Source organism: Chrysemys picta, chromosome 2 (assembly GCF_011386835.1).
Source record: "Chrysemys picta bellii isolate R12L10 chromosome 2, ASM1138683v2, whole genome shotgun sequence".
NCBI classification, from domain to species: domain Eukaryota; kingdom Metazoa; phylum Chordata; order Testudines; family Emydidae; genus Chrysemys; species Chrysemys picta.
Genome location: NC_088792.1, coordinates 148,682,696 through 148,701,795, shown reverse-complemented (window position 1 = coordinate 148,701,795; position 19,100 = coordinate 148,682,696). Strand labels below are relative to the sequence as shown.

The following is a 19,100-nucleotide window of genomic DNA, read 5'->3' as shown; positions in this document are numbered from 1 at the left end:
AGGTGCTAGTCAGCCCTGATCCCTGCCTCCCTTCTGCAGTAACTCCCCTGTGCACGGGTCCTGCAGATAAATGTCCCCGTGACCATGCCTGGCTCGAGGGGGGGCACGGATCCGGCCCCCTCCCTAGCTGGGCACCGAGGGGTGCAACCTTCCCAGAACCAGGGAAAGGGGCCTCTGTCCCTTTAAATCCCAGCCCCTCCCCCTCCTTGTTTATATCACGGTGCAGACTAACTTACGCTCTCTTTGCCTGGGGCCCTCTCCCGCTGCCCATTGGCCGGAGCCCGTCAGCCGCACTCTCTGATTGGCCGGCCCGCCGCGGGCAGGCTAAGGTGCGCGGGTGGGGAGTCAGCTGACCCACTTGTCGCCATGGCGGGCGGCTGGGGGCTGCGCTGGGCCGTGGCCGCGCTGTGCTTGGGCTGCGTCGCGGGCCGGGAGGAAGGGGCCGGGACTCCCCCGACCAGCGAGGCCCCCCCCGAGCCCGGCCCCGCCCCCACGCGGGTGCTGGGCTTCCGGCTGGAGGAGGGGGCCTGGGCCCGCGGGGGCCTGATCCGGGCCGCCCCGGGGGCCAACTTCTGCCTGTGCCTCTACGGCACCGGCCTCAGCAACCGCAGCTGGCCCTGGGTGGCCTTCGCGCCCGAGGGGGGGCCCTGCCCGGCCCGGGGGGGGGGGGCCCTCCGCCCCCCCGCCCGCCGGCGCGCTGCAGGTGCTGCCGGACGCGCGCCCCCGGGGCGAGCACGCGGTGCTGGTGCGCGTGGCCGTGTCCCACGCCGGACCCCGCGGCAGGTACCAGCTCTGCAGTCGCCTGGGGCCCGGGCAGCCCTGGGGCCCGGCCGCCCCGGGCGACGCAGTTCTTGTGGACGAGGACGAGGGTGGGGGCGGGCGCGCTGCGGCGGTGGCCCTGCCGCCCCCCTTGGCTCCCTGGCTGCTGGGCACGCTGGTGGCCCTGCTGCTGGCCCTGTCCTCCCTGCTGCGGGTCCTGCAGCTCAGCACCCTGTGGCTGGACCCCGTGGAGCTGTACGTGCTTCGGGACTGCGGCTCGGAGGCGGAGCGCAAGGCCTGCAAAGCCCTGGAGCTGGTGAGGCAGCGGGGCACCTTTGCCCTCTGCTCCCTGCTGCTGCTGAGCTCGCTGGCCAACGCTGCCCTGGCCGTGCTGTTCTACTGGGCCGTGCGCATGGTGGCACCTGCTGTCCTGGCCGTGTCTGGCTTGGTTTTCCTGCTGGCTGAGGTGCTGCCCTTCGCCGTCAGCTCGCGCTGGGGGCTGGCGCTGGCTCCCCGCGGGCTCTGGCTGACCCAGCTCTGTATGCTACTGACCTTTCCCGTCTCGCTGCCGCTCAGCAAGCTGCTGGAGCTGGCCCTGCAGCACGACGCCAGCACCTGCCTCCTGCGGGAGAAGATCGTGGACATGGTGCGCAACAGTGACCCGTACAACGAGTTCGTGCGCGAGGAGTTCAGCAAGGGCGCCCTGCGCAACAAGACGGTGGAGGACGTGCTGACGCCGCTGGACAAGTGCTTCATGCTCAACGCCAATGCCGTGCTGGACTTCAAGAGCATGTCCATGATCATGCAGAGCGGCTACACCCGCATCCCCGTCTATGAGGAGGAGCGCACCAACCTGGTGGACATGCTCTATGTCAAAGACCTGGCGCTGGTGGACCCGGACGACTGCGTGCCGCTCAGTACCATCAGCAAGTTCTACAACCACCCCCTGCACTTCGTCTTCAACGACACCAAGCTGGATGCCGTCCTGGAGGAGTTTAAAAGAGGTAACCGCCCCTGGGTTGGGTGACCCGGGGTTCGTGCCTGATGCTCTCCCCTTGCAGCCAGTGCTGACCCCAGTGCTCCAGCTCCATGCTAGGGGGTGCTGTGCTGCAGGGGGTGGGGTGACGGGGGCTCTGGACAGGGTGCTGTCCCCTTGGTGTTGGTGCTGACCCGATGCTCAGGTGCTGTGCAGGAACCAGGCTGAGGATTCCATAGGAGGTGCAGTCCCCTCAGTCATTGGGGAAATTGCACTGCCTGGAGTGGGTTGCTTAGAGGCGCTTTTCTCTCTGGATCAGTACTGTCCCCAGTGCCCCACCATGGCGGAGGGAGCCTGCCACTAGAGACCCTGCACAGTCACTCGCCAAAGGTGCTGGGGCACTCCAGTGAGTTATCAGCCCCAGCACCCTGGCCAAACTTCAGCCTCCTGGCTTCAGCTGTACGCGGCAGTCTCCTGTCCCTGCCCTATTGTGGTGGTAACGTACGCTACCACCTCTCGCCCCAGAGAGCAGGTGGCATTTCACTTCTGAGTGCCACAATCAGAGAATATCAGGATTGGAAGGGACCTCAGGAGGTCATCTAGTCCAACCCCCTGCTCAAAGCAGGACCAACACCAACTAAATCATCCCAGCCAGGGCTTTGTCAAGCCAGGCCTTAAAAACCTCTAAGGAAGGAGATTCCATCACCTCCCTAGGGAACCCATTCCAATGCTTCACCACCCTCATAGTAAAAAAAGTTTTTCCTAATATCCAACCTAAACCTCCCCCACTGCAACTTGAGACCATTGCTCCTTGTTCTGTCATCTGCCACCACTGAGAACAGTCTAGATCCATCCTCTTTGGAACCCCCCTTCAGGTAGTTGAAAGCAGCTATCAAATCCCCCCATTACTCTTCTCTTCTGCAGACTAAACAATCCCAGTTCCCTCAGCCTCTCCTTGTAAGTCATGTGCTCCAGCCCCCTAATCATTCTTGTTTCCGTCCGCTGGACTCTTTTTCCAATTTTTCTACATCCTTCTTGTAGTGTGGGACCCAAAACTGGACACAGTACTCCGGATGTCGAATAGAGGGGAATGATCACGTCCCTCGATCTGCTGGCAGTGCCCCTACTTATACAGCCCAAAATGCCGTTAGCCTTCTTGGCAACAAGGGCACACTGTTGACTCATATCCAGCTTCTCATCCACTGTAATCCCCAGGTCCTTTTCTGCAGAACTGCTGCCTAGCCATTCAGTCCCTAGTCTGTAGCAGTGCATGGGATTCTTCCGTCCTAAGTGCAGGACTCTGCACTTGTCCATGTTGAACCTCATCAGGTTTCTTTTGGCCCAATCCTCTAATTTGTCTAGGTCCCTCTGTATCCTATCCCTACCCTCTAGCATATCTACCACTCCTCCCAGTTTAGTGTCAGTTTAGTGCCCCCCCCAATCTGGGGGCATAGCCTGTAGACTGGTTTGTACCGTGCAGTATGCAAGTCTCCCGTGTAGAGTGGAATGTTTTATGGTCCGAGACCTCACTAAGCAAGAGTCATAAACAGATGCTGTGTAGGTGGGGAGCCCAGTTGTTCAGTACCGGGCAGCTCACAGGATGCTGGACTCTTAGGTCACTTTCTGTGGAGTTTCTTCCACCCAACCTGATTCTAGCAGAAATGTTTTTGAGACGCCTGCACCGTAGGCCCTCGGAAAGGTTGGAAGTGGGCTATAAGCACAAATCTCTAACTCGTGAGCTGAAATCTGCTGCTGAAACAGTATGCAGCTTGAGTTGAGGCGTGCACTGGTAATCGGACTGCTGTGATTTGTAAGTTCCTATGTCTCAAGGCCCCATGGTCTGCGGGGGCTGGACGCATGACTCTGATCTGCCTAGAACAAATGCTTACAGGGCTGGAAACTTCCCCAAGCACTGGGCCAGCAATCAGAGAATACAGGGGCCTTAGGATGCTGTGACTGCTACTGTGTTCAAAGTAATGCTAAGGAGCGATGCCTTCTGAATGAGGGTCTGGGAACAGTGCTGAGGGGCCCCACCGTCCCGGTGCTGGGTCAGGCTCATCGCTGAGGGAGGGGACAGAGGGGTTGCGATGTCCCAGTAGCCATGCAGCATAGACCTCAGTTGCTTGTACCTCGTGACCCTGAGCTTAGTCCGCTAGACCATGCTAGAGTGCTTGGTCCCCTGGCTAGTTCTGAGCTGGCCCCTCTGTGCTGCTGAGACGCTGCCTAAGGTTGCAGCGCTGATTCCATTAGCCAGCCAACAGGAGGCGCTCTTGGGGCAGAGGAGAGCATGGTGCCAGGCGTGCATGCTGATGCCCCGTGAGTAACACTGCCTCCTGCAGAATGCTGGTGCCTATCATCAGCTTCCCATGGGGAGTAAACCTGTGTGTCATACCCAGGGCCCGCAGTCAGCAGAGTGCCGGGGTTGCAGTGGCAGACTGAGCTTTCCTGTGCCAAGGAGGCCTGAGACACCAGGCCCAGCCGATGCTCTGGGGCACGTTTCTGCTGTCTGCTCTGGCACAAGAGTGTCCAAAAGCACCTTTCACTGAAGGCAGATGGCACTCCCTTCCTCGTAGATCCCTGCAGATAGCCACGCGCCCCGGGCAAGCAGTGTCTGCGTGAGCCGAATTGTTCCTGGGCAGCCAAGGAAAATGCCCTTAACCTGGCCTCCCCCAGCTCTGGGGCTTGACTGGCCTCTGACTGCTGGGAGTTAAGGTGCAACCATCATGGGGCAGCTCATTCCTCATCTACTGCTGCGGGGTTTTCTGCACCGCCCTCGGAAGCAGCTGGTGCTGGCCCCTGCTGGAGATGGGACACTGGGCTACACGGGCCTGGGCTGTGCTCCAGCGACACTTTCTCATCTCCTCGCCATGGTAACAAAGCCCTGGGAGGTACCTCCACGTGCAGGATCTCCAGCCATGCCACACGCCTTGTGCCAGGGCTGCTGGACCATCGCTGGGAGCTCCTGGGGGCTGCTGAGCAGGTCACAGTCCCCACCCTTGTGGAAGTTCTGCCCGAGCGATCCCTGCCACCCCTCATCAGCCGGACCCCCTCGGAGCCCACACTCAAACAGGAGGGAATTGCAGAAGTTCCTCTGGTACCTGTGGGTGCCTCATGGTCTAGGAGCCTCCACAGGGCCAGGGCCAGCGCCCGTCCCGCCAGCCCCACATTGTATGCTGTTAGGACTGGCCTTCCTCCCCCCCAACCCCCTTGCTGCAGGGGGAGGGTGGGCTGGGCTGTGCAGCAGAGCGGATGGCACCAAAGGGAAGTGACTGGCTGAGACCCTCGCTAGGTGATGGACGCTCGCCTTGCATTGTCAGACTAGCCGAGCCCCAATACACCGATGGGGTGAGCAGGAGTTAACTCTTTCAGTGCTGCTGGGCAGCCAGCTTCCCATGTTCCCTGGGAGATGACTAGGGATGGCCATGCTCCAGGCGCAGGCATGTGCATTGGAGCCAGAGCACCGACTGATTGCAGCCCCCGGTCTCTGGCTGCTCCCAGCTGCGTCGTGCAGTGCAGGGCATTGACAGCGACGGCCCTGGGCTGGCTCCTCACGGAGTTCTGGCTGATGCCACGTTTGGCTTGCCACAGCGGATTGAGCGCACTGCCCTGTCCCTGGAGGGGAGTTTGCTCAAAGGCGGGCACAGAGGCTCGAGTTCGGCAGGATTTCCCTGCGCCAGGTATTGTGACTTTTCTAATGCCGAGCCAGAGCCCTGCCCCTCTCTGTGCGGTGATCCCTCTCTCCTGCCCTCTCCCTGCTTGGCACTTCCTGGCGTGTGTCTTTGGAGCAGCTGGAGGCGGGTCCCTCTCAGGGAGACAGGCCAGAGTGCTGCTCTGAAAACTGACTTGCAAAGGGAAATCAGTGGTGCTTGGGCCTCATGCATGCAGCTGTCATGTTCTTTGTTATATTGCTCGGGTTTTTTTGCCCTTGGGAACATCAGATAGTCCCGTTTTTGTTTCTCTTGGCCTCCTGGGAGCACGCTCAGCCCTTAGCTGAAGGACTGTTTAAAGATTTAACAGAGAGCTTTGCTCCCAAGTGGTTTGTGGGTGTCGGAGCTGCATGTGGTTAGCAAAACCTAACCAAACCCCACAGCATTTTAAACAGCCTGATTGCACACCATGCCCCCTCGTGGTGCTCTCCTTGCCCGGCCGCAGAGCCTGGTGGACAACAACCAGCAGAAAAGCCCTTTTGTGCTGACCTCCCCCAAGGTAGTGCCGATTTCAGTACAGTCAGGAAAAGCCCTCCCTCCCCGTGGGTCCTGGGGAAGGTCACCTTCAAAGGCAGCCTCTTCCCTCCCGCAGGGTGGGGGTGGGCCATGCGTCCCCAGGCCTGCTGGGCTCCAGGGCATGGGCAGGCAGAGCTGGCTTTGGTCTCTGCGGGGAGACGAGCCAGGTCCCACTGCTGCCATGGAAACATCTGGCAGGGCCAACTTGTTGCCTGCGTGACCTCAGCGTCACTGCAGGGATCTGGCCGCTCCGTCGTGGTGCAGAACAGCTGAGTGCGTGTCACCTGCTCCGGGCTCAGCGCTCTCCGGGGCCCTTGGAGCAGGCTGCTTCACTCTTGGCTGGAGGCAGGGGATGGAGGGGGATCTGTGGGTCTGGGGTCGAGCCCAAAGCTCCCCCCAACTCCTGCACCAGCCGTATGGGGATGAGCCTCAATGCTGTGCAGCTCTCACATGTCAAAGCCAGCACTGGACCGGGGGCCTCCAGCCAGCTCCTGGGCCCCCCCAGCTAAACAGAGGGCGGGGCAGGGAGACCTTGCGCTAATGTCAGGGGCAGGGCGGTGGGTGGCTGGCCTTGTTAAGGCACTGGACTGGGCTGTAGGAGGCCTGAATTCAAGCCAGGCTCTGCCACTGACCCCCTGTGACCCTGGGCAAGTCCCTTCATTTCCCAGGGCCTGTAAAAGAGAGAACTCTGTTGTCTCTCGTGGGGCGAGCCCAGCTGTAGCAGGGTCTGTGCAGTGCCTGGCACACGGGGGCCCTTGTGGACTGCTGGGATCCAAGTGCAAAGCAAACTGGCTCTGCTTGGCACCTCACATCCGTCAGAAGCAGCTCATTGTTGTGCCCCCAGCCCCCGCAGCTTGCGTCACGTCCGGGTCTCAGGACATGCGAGCTCTGAAGGTGCCGCCCACCCCCAGTGTCCATGTGGCGTTCATCCAGGGCCGCGAAGCCTTCCCAGGTGGCCTCCCCAGCAAACGTGAATGGCCAGATACCTGGGAACACCTGGCCAAGGGGCTACAGATCGGACACAAGGCTGCAGCGGCTCAGAGCCGCTCACCTGAGCCCTGGAGGTGCCGACAGGGAGGAGAACATCCTGTTTGTTTGCTGAGCTCAGACAACCTGAGTTGAAACCCAGTGTGCACGAGAACAGCTCAGGGAGACCCCAGTGCAGAGCATGATCTGCACCCCACGTGTGCCCGTGCAGCGGGGACACAGGTCAGTGCAGGGAACGTCCTGCAGGAACCCCTGTGACGCAGGCTTCGGCTGAGACACACCCCCGTGGGCAGGGCTGGGGGCGATGCCAGGCCTGGTGTGCCCAGCGGCCCACTCTTTTGCTGTAGCACCTCCCTGGGCGGCTTCTCCTGTCATGCCACTTCCAGCGTATCACTCCCCTTCCCCCATCCTCAGGTATGTCCTGGCTGGCTGGCAGCAGGTGTGAACCAAAAGTGCTCCTGTGCCCAATCCCGACTGATTTCTGCTGATTCCAGAGTACGCGCTGTCATGGAGTCCCCGGGCGATGCTCTGGAACTGCTCCCCACAAAGCCAGTCAGGACTTTGGGGAGCCTCCTCTCCCTCGGAGCAGACTGTCTTCAGGGCAAGAAGCTCACACGGCTTCACCTTCCTGGGTCTCTCCTTGGAGCTTTCAGCATATGCCCCTCCGTGCGCTTCCCACAGTGAGTCCACCCCGGCGGGGTCCTGGGGAAGCCAGAGGGTCCTGCACCCCCACTTCGCAGTTAGACATGACTCTCAGCCAGCCAGTAAAACAGAGGTTTATTAGATGACAGGAACACGGCCTAAAGCAGAGCTTGTAGGTACAGAGAACGGGACCCCTCAGCCGGGTCCATTCTGGGGCCCAGCGAGCCAGACAACCCCGTCTGCCCTCACTCCTAGTCCCCAGCCAGCTCCAAACTTAAACCCCCTCCAACCACTCCTTTCTGGCCTTTGTCTCTTTCCCTGGCCAGGAGGTCACCTGATCTTTGTTCACCTTTAGCTATTCCCTTGCAGGGGGGGTGGACCCTGGCCATATGTTGCCAGGAGACAGAGTGTTGGCCATTTATGCATACTGGAGACTTAAGAAATGCATAGGGGAAACTGAGGCACACACACAGTATTCAGAGGAAACATTAAGAACAGTCCCACTTTGTCACACAGGCAGTCAGCCCTCCTGGGTTCTGTGTTAGCTCTGGGAGGAAAGTGGGGCTGGGGGCTGGCAGTCAGGACTCCTGGCTTCTATTCCCAGCTCTGCTACTGACTTATGTTGTGACGTTGGTCAAGTCACTTCCCCCCTTCCGTAGATTGCAGGCGACAATAGGGATGCATGTCACTAAGTGCTCTGAGCGCCTTAGAAGTGTGATAGGAGCTCAGAGCGTTTCTGTTGAGCCATTGTACTGCAATAAAACCAGCCCTCCCAGACCGGAGACGTGGGATCGACAGCAAGAGACCAACTGACCTCGGCCTACCTGCTGAGCGCTCTCTGGCCAGCGCCTGACTCTGCTGCATGTGGTGCCTGGATGGTGTCACCAGTCTGAAGCAGCTGTGATGCCCAGGGGACACTGCGGAGATGCCTTTGAGGGTCCAGATAACTTGCATCCAAGAGTTTGAAAAAGCTGGCCTAGGAGCTCCCTGGACCTTTAACATTGATTTTCATTAACTCTTGGAGCACAGGGGGAAGTTCTAGAAGGCTTGAGGAAAGCTAATGTTGTGCCAGTATTTAAATAGGGTAAACTGGATGACCGAGGCTATCACGGGCCTGTCCGTCCGACACCGATCCTGCAATAAGTAATGGAGTGGCTGATCCAAGACTCGTTTAATAAAGAATTAAAGGAGGGTAATGTAATTAAGGCCAATTAACATGGGCTTATGGAAAATCCATCCTGTCAAACTAACCTGATAGCCTTTTGGATGAGATGACAAGGTTGGTTGATAAAGGTAACAGTGCTTCTGTCGGGCATTTGAATTAGTACAGCACAGCATTGCTGATTAAAAACTGGAAGGACATACAATTAACCTGGCACGTGTTAAATGAATTAAAAGCTGATAGGTCTCAAAATGAGAGAGACACAGTGGATGGGGGCAGAGGTAGCTCAGTGGTTTGAGCATTGGCCTGCTAAACCCTGGGTTGTGAGTTCAATCCTTGAGGGGGCCATTTAGGAATCTAGGGCAAAAATCTGTCTGGGGATTGGTCCTGCTTTGAGCAGGGGGTTGGACTAGATGACCTCCTGAGGTCCCTTCCAACCCTGAGATTCTATTCTATTCTATTCTATGAGGTAATCTCTTTCACTGGACCCACTTCTGTGGGTGAGAGGAGCTTCCAGCTCCACAGAGCTCTTCAGGGCTTGGAAAGGACCTTGGTGTCCCAGCTACACACCAGGTGGAAGGGGTTGTTATGTGTAACGAGTTACACCTGTCATGTTGGAAGAGCCGTTCAAGGTGAAGTGGGCAGTTAACAGCTCTGCAGTCATGGGACAGCGGAGGGCTAGTGGGTTACAGATTGTTGGAATGAGACAGAAACCTAGGATCTCCGCTGAGTCCATGGTTTCTAGTGTCTAGCAAAGTTAGGAATTTACGGTCCCTGGCTTGTCTTTTGAAGGTGTTGTGCAGGTTTCCTTTGAAGATGGGGGAATAGCTCAGTGGTTTGAGTGTTGGCCTGCTAAATCCAGGGTTGTGAGTTCAATCCTTGAGGGGGCCATTTAGGGATCTAGGGGCAAAAATCTGTCTGGGGATTGGTCCTTCTTTGTGCAGGGGGTTGGACTAGATACCTCCTGAGGTCCCTTCCAACCCTGCTATTCTGTGATTCTAAGACAAGGACCTGACAGGTGGGATGTAGGCTGATCGCTTTGTGAAGTGTGTTCGCCCACAGGTGATGGGGTGTTTTTGTCTTTTACCATGTTCCTGGGTGAGTTCATTGGAGAGCGCAGTGATTGTCTGGTTTCACCCACACAGTTGTTGGGGCATTTACTGCACTGGCAGAGGTACCCACATGCTGTGACAGGCCTGCGTAGGACCCATGGATCTTGACTGGTGTGTTGTGGGGGGTGTTGATCATTGTAGCAGTGGAGATGTGTCTGCAGGTTTTGCATTGGTTGTTCTGACAGGCTCTGGTGCCGCTTTGAGTTGGTGGGTCCTGGTCTGTGGGGAGCTTATTTCTGATGATGAGCTTGACAAGACTGGGGGTTGTTTGGAGGCCAGAAGAGGAGGGTTTGGGAAAGATTTATTTCAGGATGAGGTCCCTGTCGAGTATGGGTTGTAACTGTTCGATGATACCCCATGTGGGTTCCAATGTGGGGTGGTAGGTGACATCTGGGAGGTGCGGTCAGTGGGGCTCTCAGTGTAACTGTAAACAGGAAAGCCTTATTGGATGGGTGTGTTTCTAGAGGGGGCCTGCAGGGATCGGTTCGTGACCCTGTGCTCTTTAATATTTGTATCAGTGACCTGGGAGAAAACATAAAATCATCCCTGATCAAGTTTGCAGATGACCCAAAATTGGGAGAGTGGTAAATAGTGAAGAGGACGAGTCACTGATCGAGAGAGACCTGGTTTGCATGGTAAACTGGGCGCAAGCAAACAGAGTGTGTTTGAATACAGCTGGGAGCAATGACCGCAGGCCAGGTTTTCAGGATGGGGGACTCTCTTGGGGAAAAATTACTCTGGAAAAGATATGGGGGTTAATTAGCTAAACATGAGCAGCCTCTGCGACGCTGTGGCCAAAGCGCTAATGCGATCCTGGGATGTGTAAACAGGGGAATCTCCAGCAGAAAGATTTTTCCCTCTGTATCTGGCCCTGGTGTGACCACTGCTGGGATCTTGTGTCCAGTTCTGGTACCCACAATTCAGGAGGGGTGTTGATAAATTGGAGAGGAGGGCAGAGAAGAGCCACGAGAATGATTAAAGAATTAGAAAACCTGCCTGAGAGTGAGAGACTCAAGGATCTTAATTGATTTAGTTTAACAGAGAGACTTGATCCCAGCCTGTCAGTATCTACATGGGGAACAAAGATTTCATACTGGGCTCTGCAGTCTGGCAGAGGAAGGTCTCACACGATCCAATGGCTGGAAGTTGAAGCTCGACAAATCCTGACTGAAAAGAAGGTGCCCATTTGCAACAGGAAGTGTCGTTACCCAGTGGAACAATTCACCCTGGACCGTGACGAATTCTCCATCCCTGACCATTTTCAAATCAAGCCTCTAAACACTCAGTTCTAGGACTTATTGTGGGGCAGTTCTCTGGCTGGGGCTGTGCAGAAGACCAGCCGGTTCAGTGATGGGGGCAGTATACGTAGTTGTGTGGCACCTCTGAAGGCAACATACACAACCTAAAAGGTGTCCTCCATGTGATGACCTCGCCATACGGTGCACACAAACTCGCCCCGCATGGAGGGTGCCGTTTGGTATTGCAAAATGGTGCGCAGCCAGACAGAATGGTCCTGAGGGACCTGGCCCGCAGGTTGCCAGTTGGACCCCCGCATCCCTTCTGATGGAATCTGTGAGTCCCATAGTCGGAGAATGGGAAGGAAACAGGGCTGGGTACCAGCCACCTGAGGGCTCCCCAAACCCCAAGAACAAGTATCCCATGCAGCCCTCTCCGCTCCCCGGAGCGTACTGTAGTGCCTGGCCTGTGCACAGCCGGGCGAGGGAAGGCCCTGCTCCGAACGGGACCCTTGAGGTAAATCTCTCCCTTGGCCGTCTTTTCTGCTGCTGGAGTGGGGGGACAGAGTGCTGGGGGGCAGGAGAAGGGGGATACTGCCTATCCCCTTGCTCTCCCCCCTGCCCCACCCTTCCTCTCTGCTGCTCCTTAGTTATTTTTAAAAAGCTGCAGGCAGAGTTCTCTAGTGGTCAGAGCAACTCCTGGGTTCTCTTCCTGACTTGCTGGGTAGCCTTGAACCTCTGTGTCTCTCCCCCTCCCACCCCCCCCGAGGCCTCCCTGGTGCCTGTAGCAAGCTGTGTCACCCGCCCCCCAGGCAAATCGCACCTGGCCATTGTGCAGAAGGTGAACAACGAGGGAGAGGGCGACCCCTTCTACGAGGCCATTGGGCTGGTGACGCTGGAGGACGTCATCGAGGAGATCATCAGGTCGGAGATCCTGGACGAGTCGGATGACTACAGTGAGTGAGCCCCGCCCGGCGCGCCCCGTGGCTTTGCTCGGTCTAGGGGGCCAGCAGAGCTCCTGGGGACAGCTGCGGCAGGCGGGCAGCGCTGTGGGTGCATTGTTCTGTGCAGGCAGCTCTGCACCCGTCTCCCCCAGCCCCTTCCCTCTCCACCCAGGCCAGGCTGGCAGCAGCATGCGAATTCCCCCAGGACCGCTCCCAAACTCTTCCTCAGGAGGGCAGTGTTGTCCGGGGCTGGAATCCTGGGTCACCCGGGGTCCGGTCCCAGCTATGGGAAAGGAGTGGGCTCTAGCAGTTAGTGTGAGCACTGGCCAGTGCTGTATTCCCAGCTCTGTCGCTGTTTCCTGCGTGACTTGAAGCAAGTCCCTGCCCGGCTCTGTGCCTCGGTTTCTCTGTGTACGGTGGGGGGTGCTGAGGTCCCTTTGCACTGTGCTTTGGGATTGCCAGCTTGCAGCTGCTCTGGGGGTGACTCTCTGGCCCCAGAGCCCGGGGACCAGGTTTATGCTGCCGGCTGATGTGACTCCAGCTCCGCCTGGCCTGTCACCTTCTCTCGTGCCCTAGAGGAGAACAAGGTGCGGAAGAGGCCGGCCCCCATGGGCACCCTGCTGGAGCACAGGAAGGAAGATTTCTCCTTGTTCAAGGGCTCTGACAACGAGCACAAGGTGAAGATCTCCCCGCAGCTCTTGCTGGCCACGCAGCGCTTCCTATCCCGAGGTGAGTCGGGGCAGGGAGCCAGCTGCCAGCCGCCCAGCCCTCCCTGTACCACCCGCCTGGCTCCACAGCCAGCGAGCCCAGCTGATCACTGGGCTCCCCCTTCCTGTGGGAAGCCCTGGCTTGCCTCCCCTGCAGACCGGTCAGTCTGAGCCTGTTACACACAGTGCAGTCAGTCCCCTGGGCTCAGGGCAGGGGGAGCAGCTGGGGAGCACCCCCCCAAGCTCCCTGCTGCGCCCCGTCCCTGGAGCCAGCGGCTCAGGCTGGGTTCTCTGCCCCTCACTCCCCACCAGAGGTGGATCTGTTCAGCCCAGCCCGCATCTCTGAGAAGGTCCTGCTGCACCTGCTGAAGCACCCCAGCGTCAACCAGGAAGTGAAATTCAACGACAGCGACCGTCTGGCGCCCGAGCACTACCTGTACCAGCGCAACCAGCCCGTCAACTACTTTGTCCTGGTCCTGCAGGTACTGGCCTGCCCCAATTTCTCCCCCCTCTTTCCCCCTCCCCCCCCTCCCCCTGAGATCAGCTAGGCCTGGTGCGGGAGAGGAGCCAGCCAGCCAGCCAGCAGGGCACTGGGCTGGATTCTGTCCCTGGCTGTGCTCTACGGAGTGACCTGGGCACATCCCTGTCCTCCTCTGCGCCTCTTCCCCTCCCTCATGATCTGAGCTCTGCATTTCACCGGACCGGGCAGCACCCTGCACAACAGGGCCCATGTCTGCCCGCTCTGCTGCACGCCTAGAGAGCGGGAAGGCAGGCTGAGGGGCGGGGCCAGCTTGGCAGCAGGTATTGGCAGACAGCCAGGAGGGCACCTGGCCTGGCTGCCCCCCCCCCCCCCCCCCCGTGACCAGCGAATGCAGCAGCGGGGAGGTCTCTGCCGGCTGGGGCTGGGGGAGGAGCCTTGCCGAGCAGCGGGCCAGCTGCTGACCCTGACCCGTGGCCCTCTCCTCCGCAGGGCAGGGTGGAAGTGGAGATCGGGAAGGAGGGGCTGAAATTCGAGAATGGAGCGTTCACATACTACGGTGTCTCGGCGCTGATGGCGCCCTCCTCAGGTGAGCACCCGTGTCCTGCCACGGGCAGCAGGGCCGGGCCATGGGTGTGAACCGCCCCTGGGAGCCTGTTGCTGTGGGGAGTCCAGGCCCCGAGTTCTGCACGGCTCCTGGCCTGGCTGGGGGGTCCCAGGCTGGCCCTCGCTGGCTGGCTGGGAGCAGGAGGGGGGATGAGCCTGGCTGTACGTCCATAGGCCATGGGCAGGGAGACCTGGAGACCAGGGTCCTTCCCAGTTAGCAGTTGGGGTGTTGGGCTCTCAGCTGGCCCCTGATTTCTGCCTCCCAACAGTTCACCAATCGCCAGTGTCCACCCTGCGGCCGAACCGGCGTGAGCAACCGCTGGACTGCAACGAGGGCACCTCCCATTCCATGTACTGCCCCGACTACACCGTCCGGGCGCTCACCGACCTGCAGTTCATCAAGGTACAACAACTCCACAGCTTCAGCTGGGCTGGGAGCAGCCAGGCCTAACCCTGTGTTTTTATGGGCCCTACAGACACGCCCCACTGGGCTCGGAGGGGCAAGGGGCTGCGCAGGGTGAATAGAGGGGCAGCCCCACCCTGCGCTCGGGAAGGAGCAGCCAGCCGGGCAGCGGAGAGGGACTGCTACCTCCTCCTAGGGTTCCAGCGCTGGCTCTCTCCTGGGACCAGCTGGGTTCAGATTCAGAGCGTGAAACGACTCTGCTGGTGCTCAGCAGTTCCCTGGGCCTCTGGCCATGTGCTCTGTGCCTGAAGGAGAGCCAGGCCCTGGGGTGTCCCTGGTGGCACTGCGCTTTGGGGCAGCCTCTGCCCCCTTGTGATTGCGCTCTGCTGCCACATCCCTGGCTGGCAGACCCAACCTCTGGGGACACCTGGGGGTGCTTTGCCCCATCCCTGCTCTGGTCCCCTTTTCTCAGGGATCATGCGCCCCTCTTGGTCTCACTCGCTTTCCCACGCAGCCGCTGCGCCCGTCCAGCCTGGCCTTGGGTGGGCACCATCCCTGGGGCTGGAACCCGGGCCCCTGCCAGGAAAAGGGAGCGCTCAGGGTTCTGGCTCGCCTCTCTCCAGGTGACCCGGCTGCAGTACCTCAATGCCCTCATGGCCTCCAGGATACAGCCGTCCCCCCAGTCGCCTGACAGCCTGGAGCTGAAGATCGTCCCCAACAGCCAGACGAAGCTCCTGGATGACAGGAACGCCATGCCAGGTGCTGGGGGCACAGGGGGCGCTGTGCAAACACGCTTCCCGAGGCTGCCATGCCCCACTGGGGATCCACTTAGCTGGCATTCGCTGGAGCGGCCCAAAGCACAGCACCCTGGGGGCTGCTCGAGTGGGCATACGCCAGGCCTCCATGTGCCCAGCGCGGACGGGCTGGGCAGGCTGTGGCCAGCTCCAGTGCTCCCAGAGCCCATCCTGGCTGCTGCGTGAGGACTCGCTGGGATCGGAGCCCAGCTGGCTGGCTCCCCAGGGCTGGGGGCTGCCTGCACCCACCCCTCCATGCTCTCCCTGCTTGCTGTCCCCTGCTGCCGCATGCGCACGTCTGTCTTTAACCCCTTCGCTGCTGCCCAGTGGCTGCACCTGGCGTCTCGGCCGGCTTTCCTCTCACACACTGACCAGCTGCGTGTCTCTGTGTTAGAAGATGAGGAGGCCTGTAAGCTGGGCCCCTCCCCTAGCTACAAACCCTCATGCTGCAGGGCGTGACGGAAGGGGTCAGGAAGGAACTTCCCCAGGGCAGGTGACTCCAGAATTGCCCGCAGGGGGATTCTTGCACCTGCATGTGAAGCAGCTGGTACCAGCCCCCACCAGAGCACTGGCTGGACCCAGGCCTGGTCCAGGCTGGCTGGGCTCATTCTCTGACCCAGCTGGAAGGCAGCACGCTGAGGGAGATGGAAAGTCTGTAGGGCTGAGGATGGGGCTGTCTGGAGTAAGCGCCCATCTCCAGCGTCCCCTGGAATGGCCCAATGTTGCCCAGCCTCATCTCGCCTCTCCCTGTCCAGCACCCATGCAGTGACCTGGGGACCCCGGCCTCTCCCAGCCCCGTCAGTAGGCGTTCCCCATCTCTGCTGTTCTCCACAGTAAGCAGCTGAGGGTTGCTTGACAGCCGCTGGGAGCATGCACTGGCGGGCACCCCCCAGCCAGGCCAATCACCCCGCCTGCTTGTCATGTGTCTTTCACGCTCTTCCCTCGTTTTCAGCAGCTGAGTGTCTCTCTCGCGCGCTCTGTCCAGCCACACACTCTCTCTTGGGCACAGCTGAGCTCTGCAGTTGATAGCGGGTTCTGCGGGATCCATGGGGTTACTGATGGGCAGGAGGTAAATATCTGAGCCTTCGTCCGCTTGGTACAGCAGGATTCTCAGGGTCTGTGCTCCCTGCTCTGCCCATGGTGCACAGGGTGGGGGGGTTGATCTGCTCTGGGAGCTGTGTCCGGTACAGGGGCCTGGCTGTCTCCATCCTAGTCCTTCTGGGTGCCCTCCACCCCCTGTAGCCATGTCTCTTCCCCAAGGCCTTCAGGGAGGCTCTGAAACCCAGTGCCGCCGTCACAAGTCACTGGCTGCAGCTCCAGGCCTGCCCGACAGTCACCGTCTCATTTCTGGAGCTCTTGGTCCCCGTGTGCGGCAGGACGGGGGTAGGGCAGAGCTTGGTGCTGCCTTCTCTCAGGAGAGGAGCCATGGGAGTCTGCTGGTACCACCCCAGCGGGTGGTTGGGAAGAATGGCCACAGGCAACCATGTGGAACAGGTCCGAGGGAGACCAGAGCGGGCTTGGCCTCCCTGGTAAGGAGCCAGACTAGCCTCGGTCACTGCCGGATGCTCATGCACCGTCCCAGTGGCGCCCCCTGCAGCCTGGGTGCTGAGCAGTTCCCCCAGGCAGTGGGAGGGTCCTTCCCTTTGGCTCAGCCAGTGAGCCACGGCCCCCAGCTCAGGGCTTGTTTCCTGCTTGGACTGGTGAACGGGACCCCCTCACTGGGTGATGGATCAGTGTCCCGAGGGTAATTAGCCCAGGTCATGGCACTGCAGCTCTGCAGCAGAGCCCGAGCTCTGGCCCTGGGTGGCTAGAGGTGCCGGTGTGATGGGCGCAGGGGGTTGGGCTGGAGCATCTCCCTGGTTCCACTGACTGCTGGCGGGAGCTGCTGGGCCCAGCCTTGCAGCAGGCAGCATGGCCTGCTGGGCTGAGACCTGGATCTAGCCCCAGCTCTGCCACTGGCCTGGAGGTGACCTTAGGCAAGTCCCTGCCCTTCCCCCTGCCTCAGTTTCTCCATCTGTGCAAGTGCCTTTGGGATCTGTGGGTCCTAGAGATGGAAAACGCTGGCTGGGCCATGGCAGGGTTGTGCCCTGGGGCACCATCCTTGGAAGCCCCCCACCCACCTCCTGGGGCTGAATGGGTGTGTAATGGCCGTTCTCTCTGCTCTGGTACCAGGAAAAAGCAGCCAGCCCCTTGGGGAAGAGGAGCACACAGGCATCTAACCCCTCCCCCCGCAGGACCTGCTGACGGCAGCGTGAGAGCTGGCGCCATCCTCAGGGCTGTTCTAGCTGCCTCTTGGCTGGGAGTCGGGCCCTGGGGACTCGCCTGACAGCAGCAGAAATCTCATGGGGTGGGATGCCCCAGACGCCCTCCGCGTGCGCACGCACACACACACACCGTGCTGCCTGAAGGGGCTGCCCCAAAGGATGCCAGCCACTTGGACTCTGCTCCAGAGGATCTTGCTGCATCAGGACCAACTGCCAGGGCAGCCAGAGCTGGATTCCAGTCCCCGGGAGAATGACCCGATCCCCCCTCGGTGGCCGGAGCCCCGGGCAGCAGCAGCACCTGTGCCGACAAACCTCCAGGGCGCAGCGCTCAGATTGAACCAGACCCGCTGGCTGCTGGGGGCACCTGGCGAGCTGGGTGGGGGCTGCAGGAGAGGTGGTGGGTTGTGGGCTGGTTTCTCCATAGGGTGCCCTCTGTGTGTGCCTGGACTAGGGTTTACTCTCCTTGGCGTGTTCTCTGCCAGGCTGCCCTGGGCTGTCCCTCCTCTGCCAGTGTCAGCCTGGGCCATTCCTCTGAGCCCGCCAAGCCAGCTGTGCTCCAGGAGCCATGCTGGGATGCCTCGGCCTGCCCCAGGGCAGAGTTGTATGGCCAGTTACCTGTCTAGGCTTCCCTTCCCCTGGGGCGCTGGGTGTCACCCTATCCCTGCCCTCCTAAGCCAGGGCCCATCACTGCCAGCCCCTTCCAGCGGCTGCCAGCAGAGAGCCCACATGGGAGGCTAGGCTCTGCCCCTGCACCCCTGGCTGTCTCTTCCCGAGGCACTGGGGGTGCTGCCCTTGCCCCAGGCTCTGCAACCTGAGCCAGTCTTCACAAATGGGCCCGGTGGGGCTGGCCGTCAGTCAGCGGGGTTGATTGCTGAGGTGCACAGTCCTTGCAGCCCTGTCCTCCCCTCCCCCCGAGGATGAGAGATCACAGGAGCCCCAGGTGCCGCGATTGCAGACTGCGTTGAGCAGTCTAATGGACGGAGATTCCCCACCCCTTGGACACGTTGCCTGGCCACAGGCCCCGGAAAGCTCACGGCTGCTAGAGGGCTAAAAGTCTGACATGGACACAGGACCACTGGGCTGAACACCTGCCTTGTTTGCTCCTCTCTACTCCCTGTGTTTTCAAGGCGCCAGGCGCTGGGTGGGAGAGCAGCGCCTGGCCCCAGAACAGCAGAGCCTGGCGAAAAGCTGGGGGCGTGCAGGTAAAGGAGTTGTAATCTGCCCTGTTGTATCCATGCCTGTCTGTCCCTTTCCCATGGCCTCTGCGCGGTGTGGGGAGGGGCCTGGGCTGGATCTTACTGCACGAGGTAGGTGCTGCCGTTAAGTGGGGTGGAAATGGGGGGGGGGGGTGGCTGCAGGCACTTCTTGGGTGAGCAGTCCCTGTTTTCCCGTCCCGCCCCCCCAGAGCCCCTCAGGCACCAGTACAGGGAGGGACCAGGGCCTGCCAGCCAGGGGTCAGGGGCCAGGCCTGCACACCTGTCACGTCTTGGCTAGAGGAAAAGGTTTTCTGTGAAGGCTCCTGCACCCTGAAACGGGGCTTCCTGCGAGGGCCACCCACCCTCGACGCTGCCCTGGGTTAACCCCCATGAGCAGACCCTTCCCCCTCTGGCACAGGACAGGAAACACCCATTCCAGGGCCCAGGCTAGTCACTTTCCCTCCCCAGCGCTGGCCCCCTCCCTCTGAAACCTGCACAGTTGCCTGCAGTAAAAGGAGGTGCCCGGGCTGGGCTGAGCGGGGAGATGCTGCTGGAGAGGGTGGGGGCCGCTTGCTGGCACAGTTCATGCAGTGCTGCCCTGCAGTGACGGGG

General features: G+C 60.2%; 1 protein-coding gene across 1 annotated transcript; it reads left to right on the top strand.

Annotated features, from left to right (window-relative positions):
- Positions 1-299: 299 nt before the first annotated feature.
- On the top strand, positions 300-18,513 carry CNNM3 (cyclin and CBS domain divalent metal cation transport mediator 3). Its single transcript, XM_005279238.5, is given in 10 exon segments — positions 300-660; positions 662-1,763; positions 11,909-12,052; positions 12,617-12,769; positions 13,060-13,229; positions 13,718-13,814; positions 14,101-14,234; positions 14,858-14,993; positions 15,981-16,097; positions 17,201-18,513. Coding segments are annotated over 9 exon segments (2,304 nt in total). The 5' UTR covers positions 300-366; the 3' UTR covers positions 16,055-16,097; positions 17,201-18,513.
- The last annotated feature ends 587 nt before the right edge of the window (positions 18,514-19,100 follow it).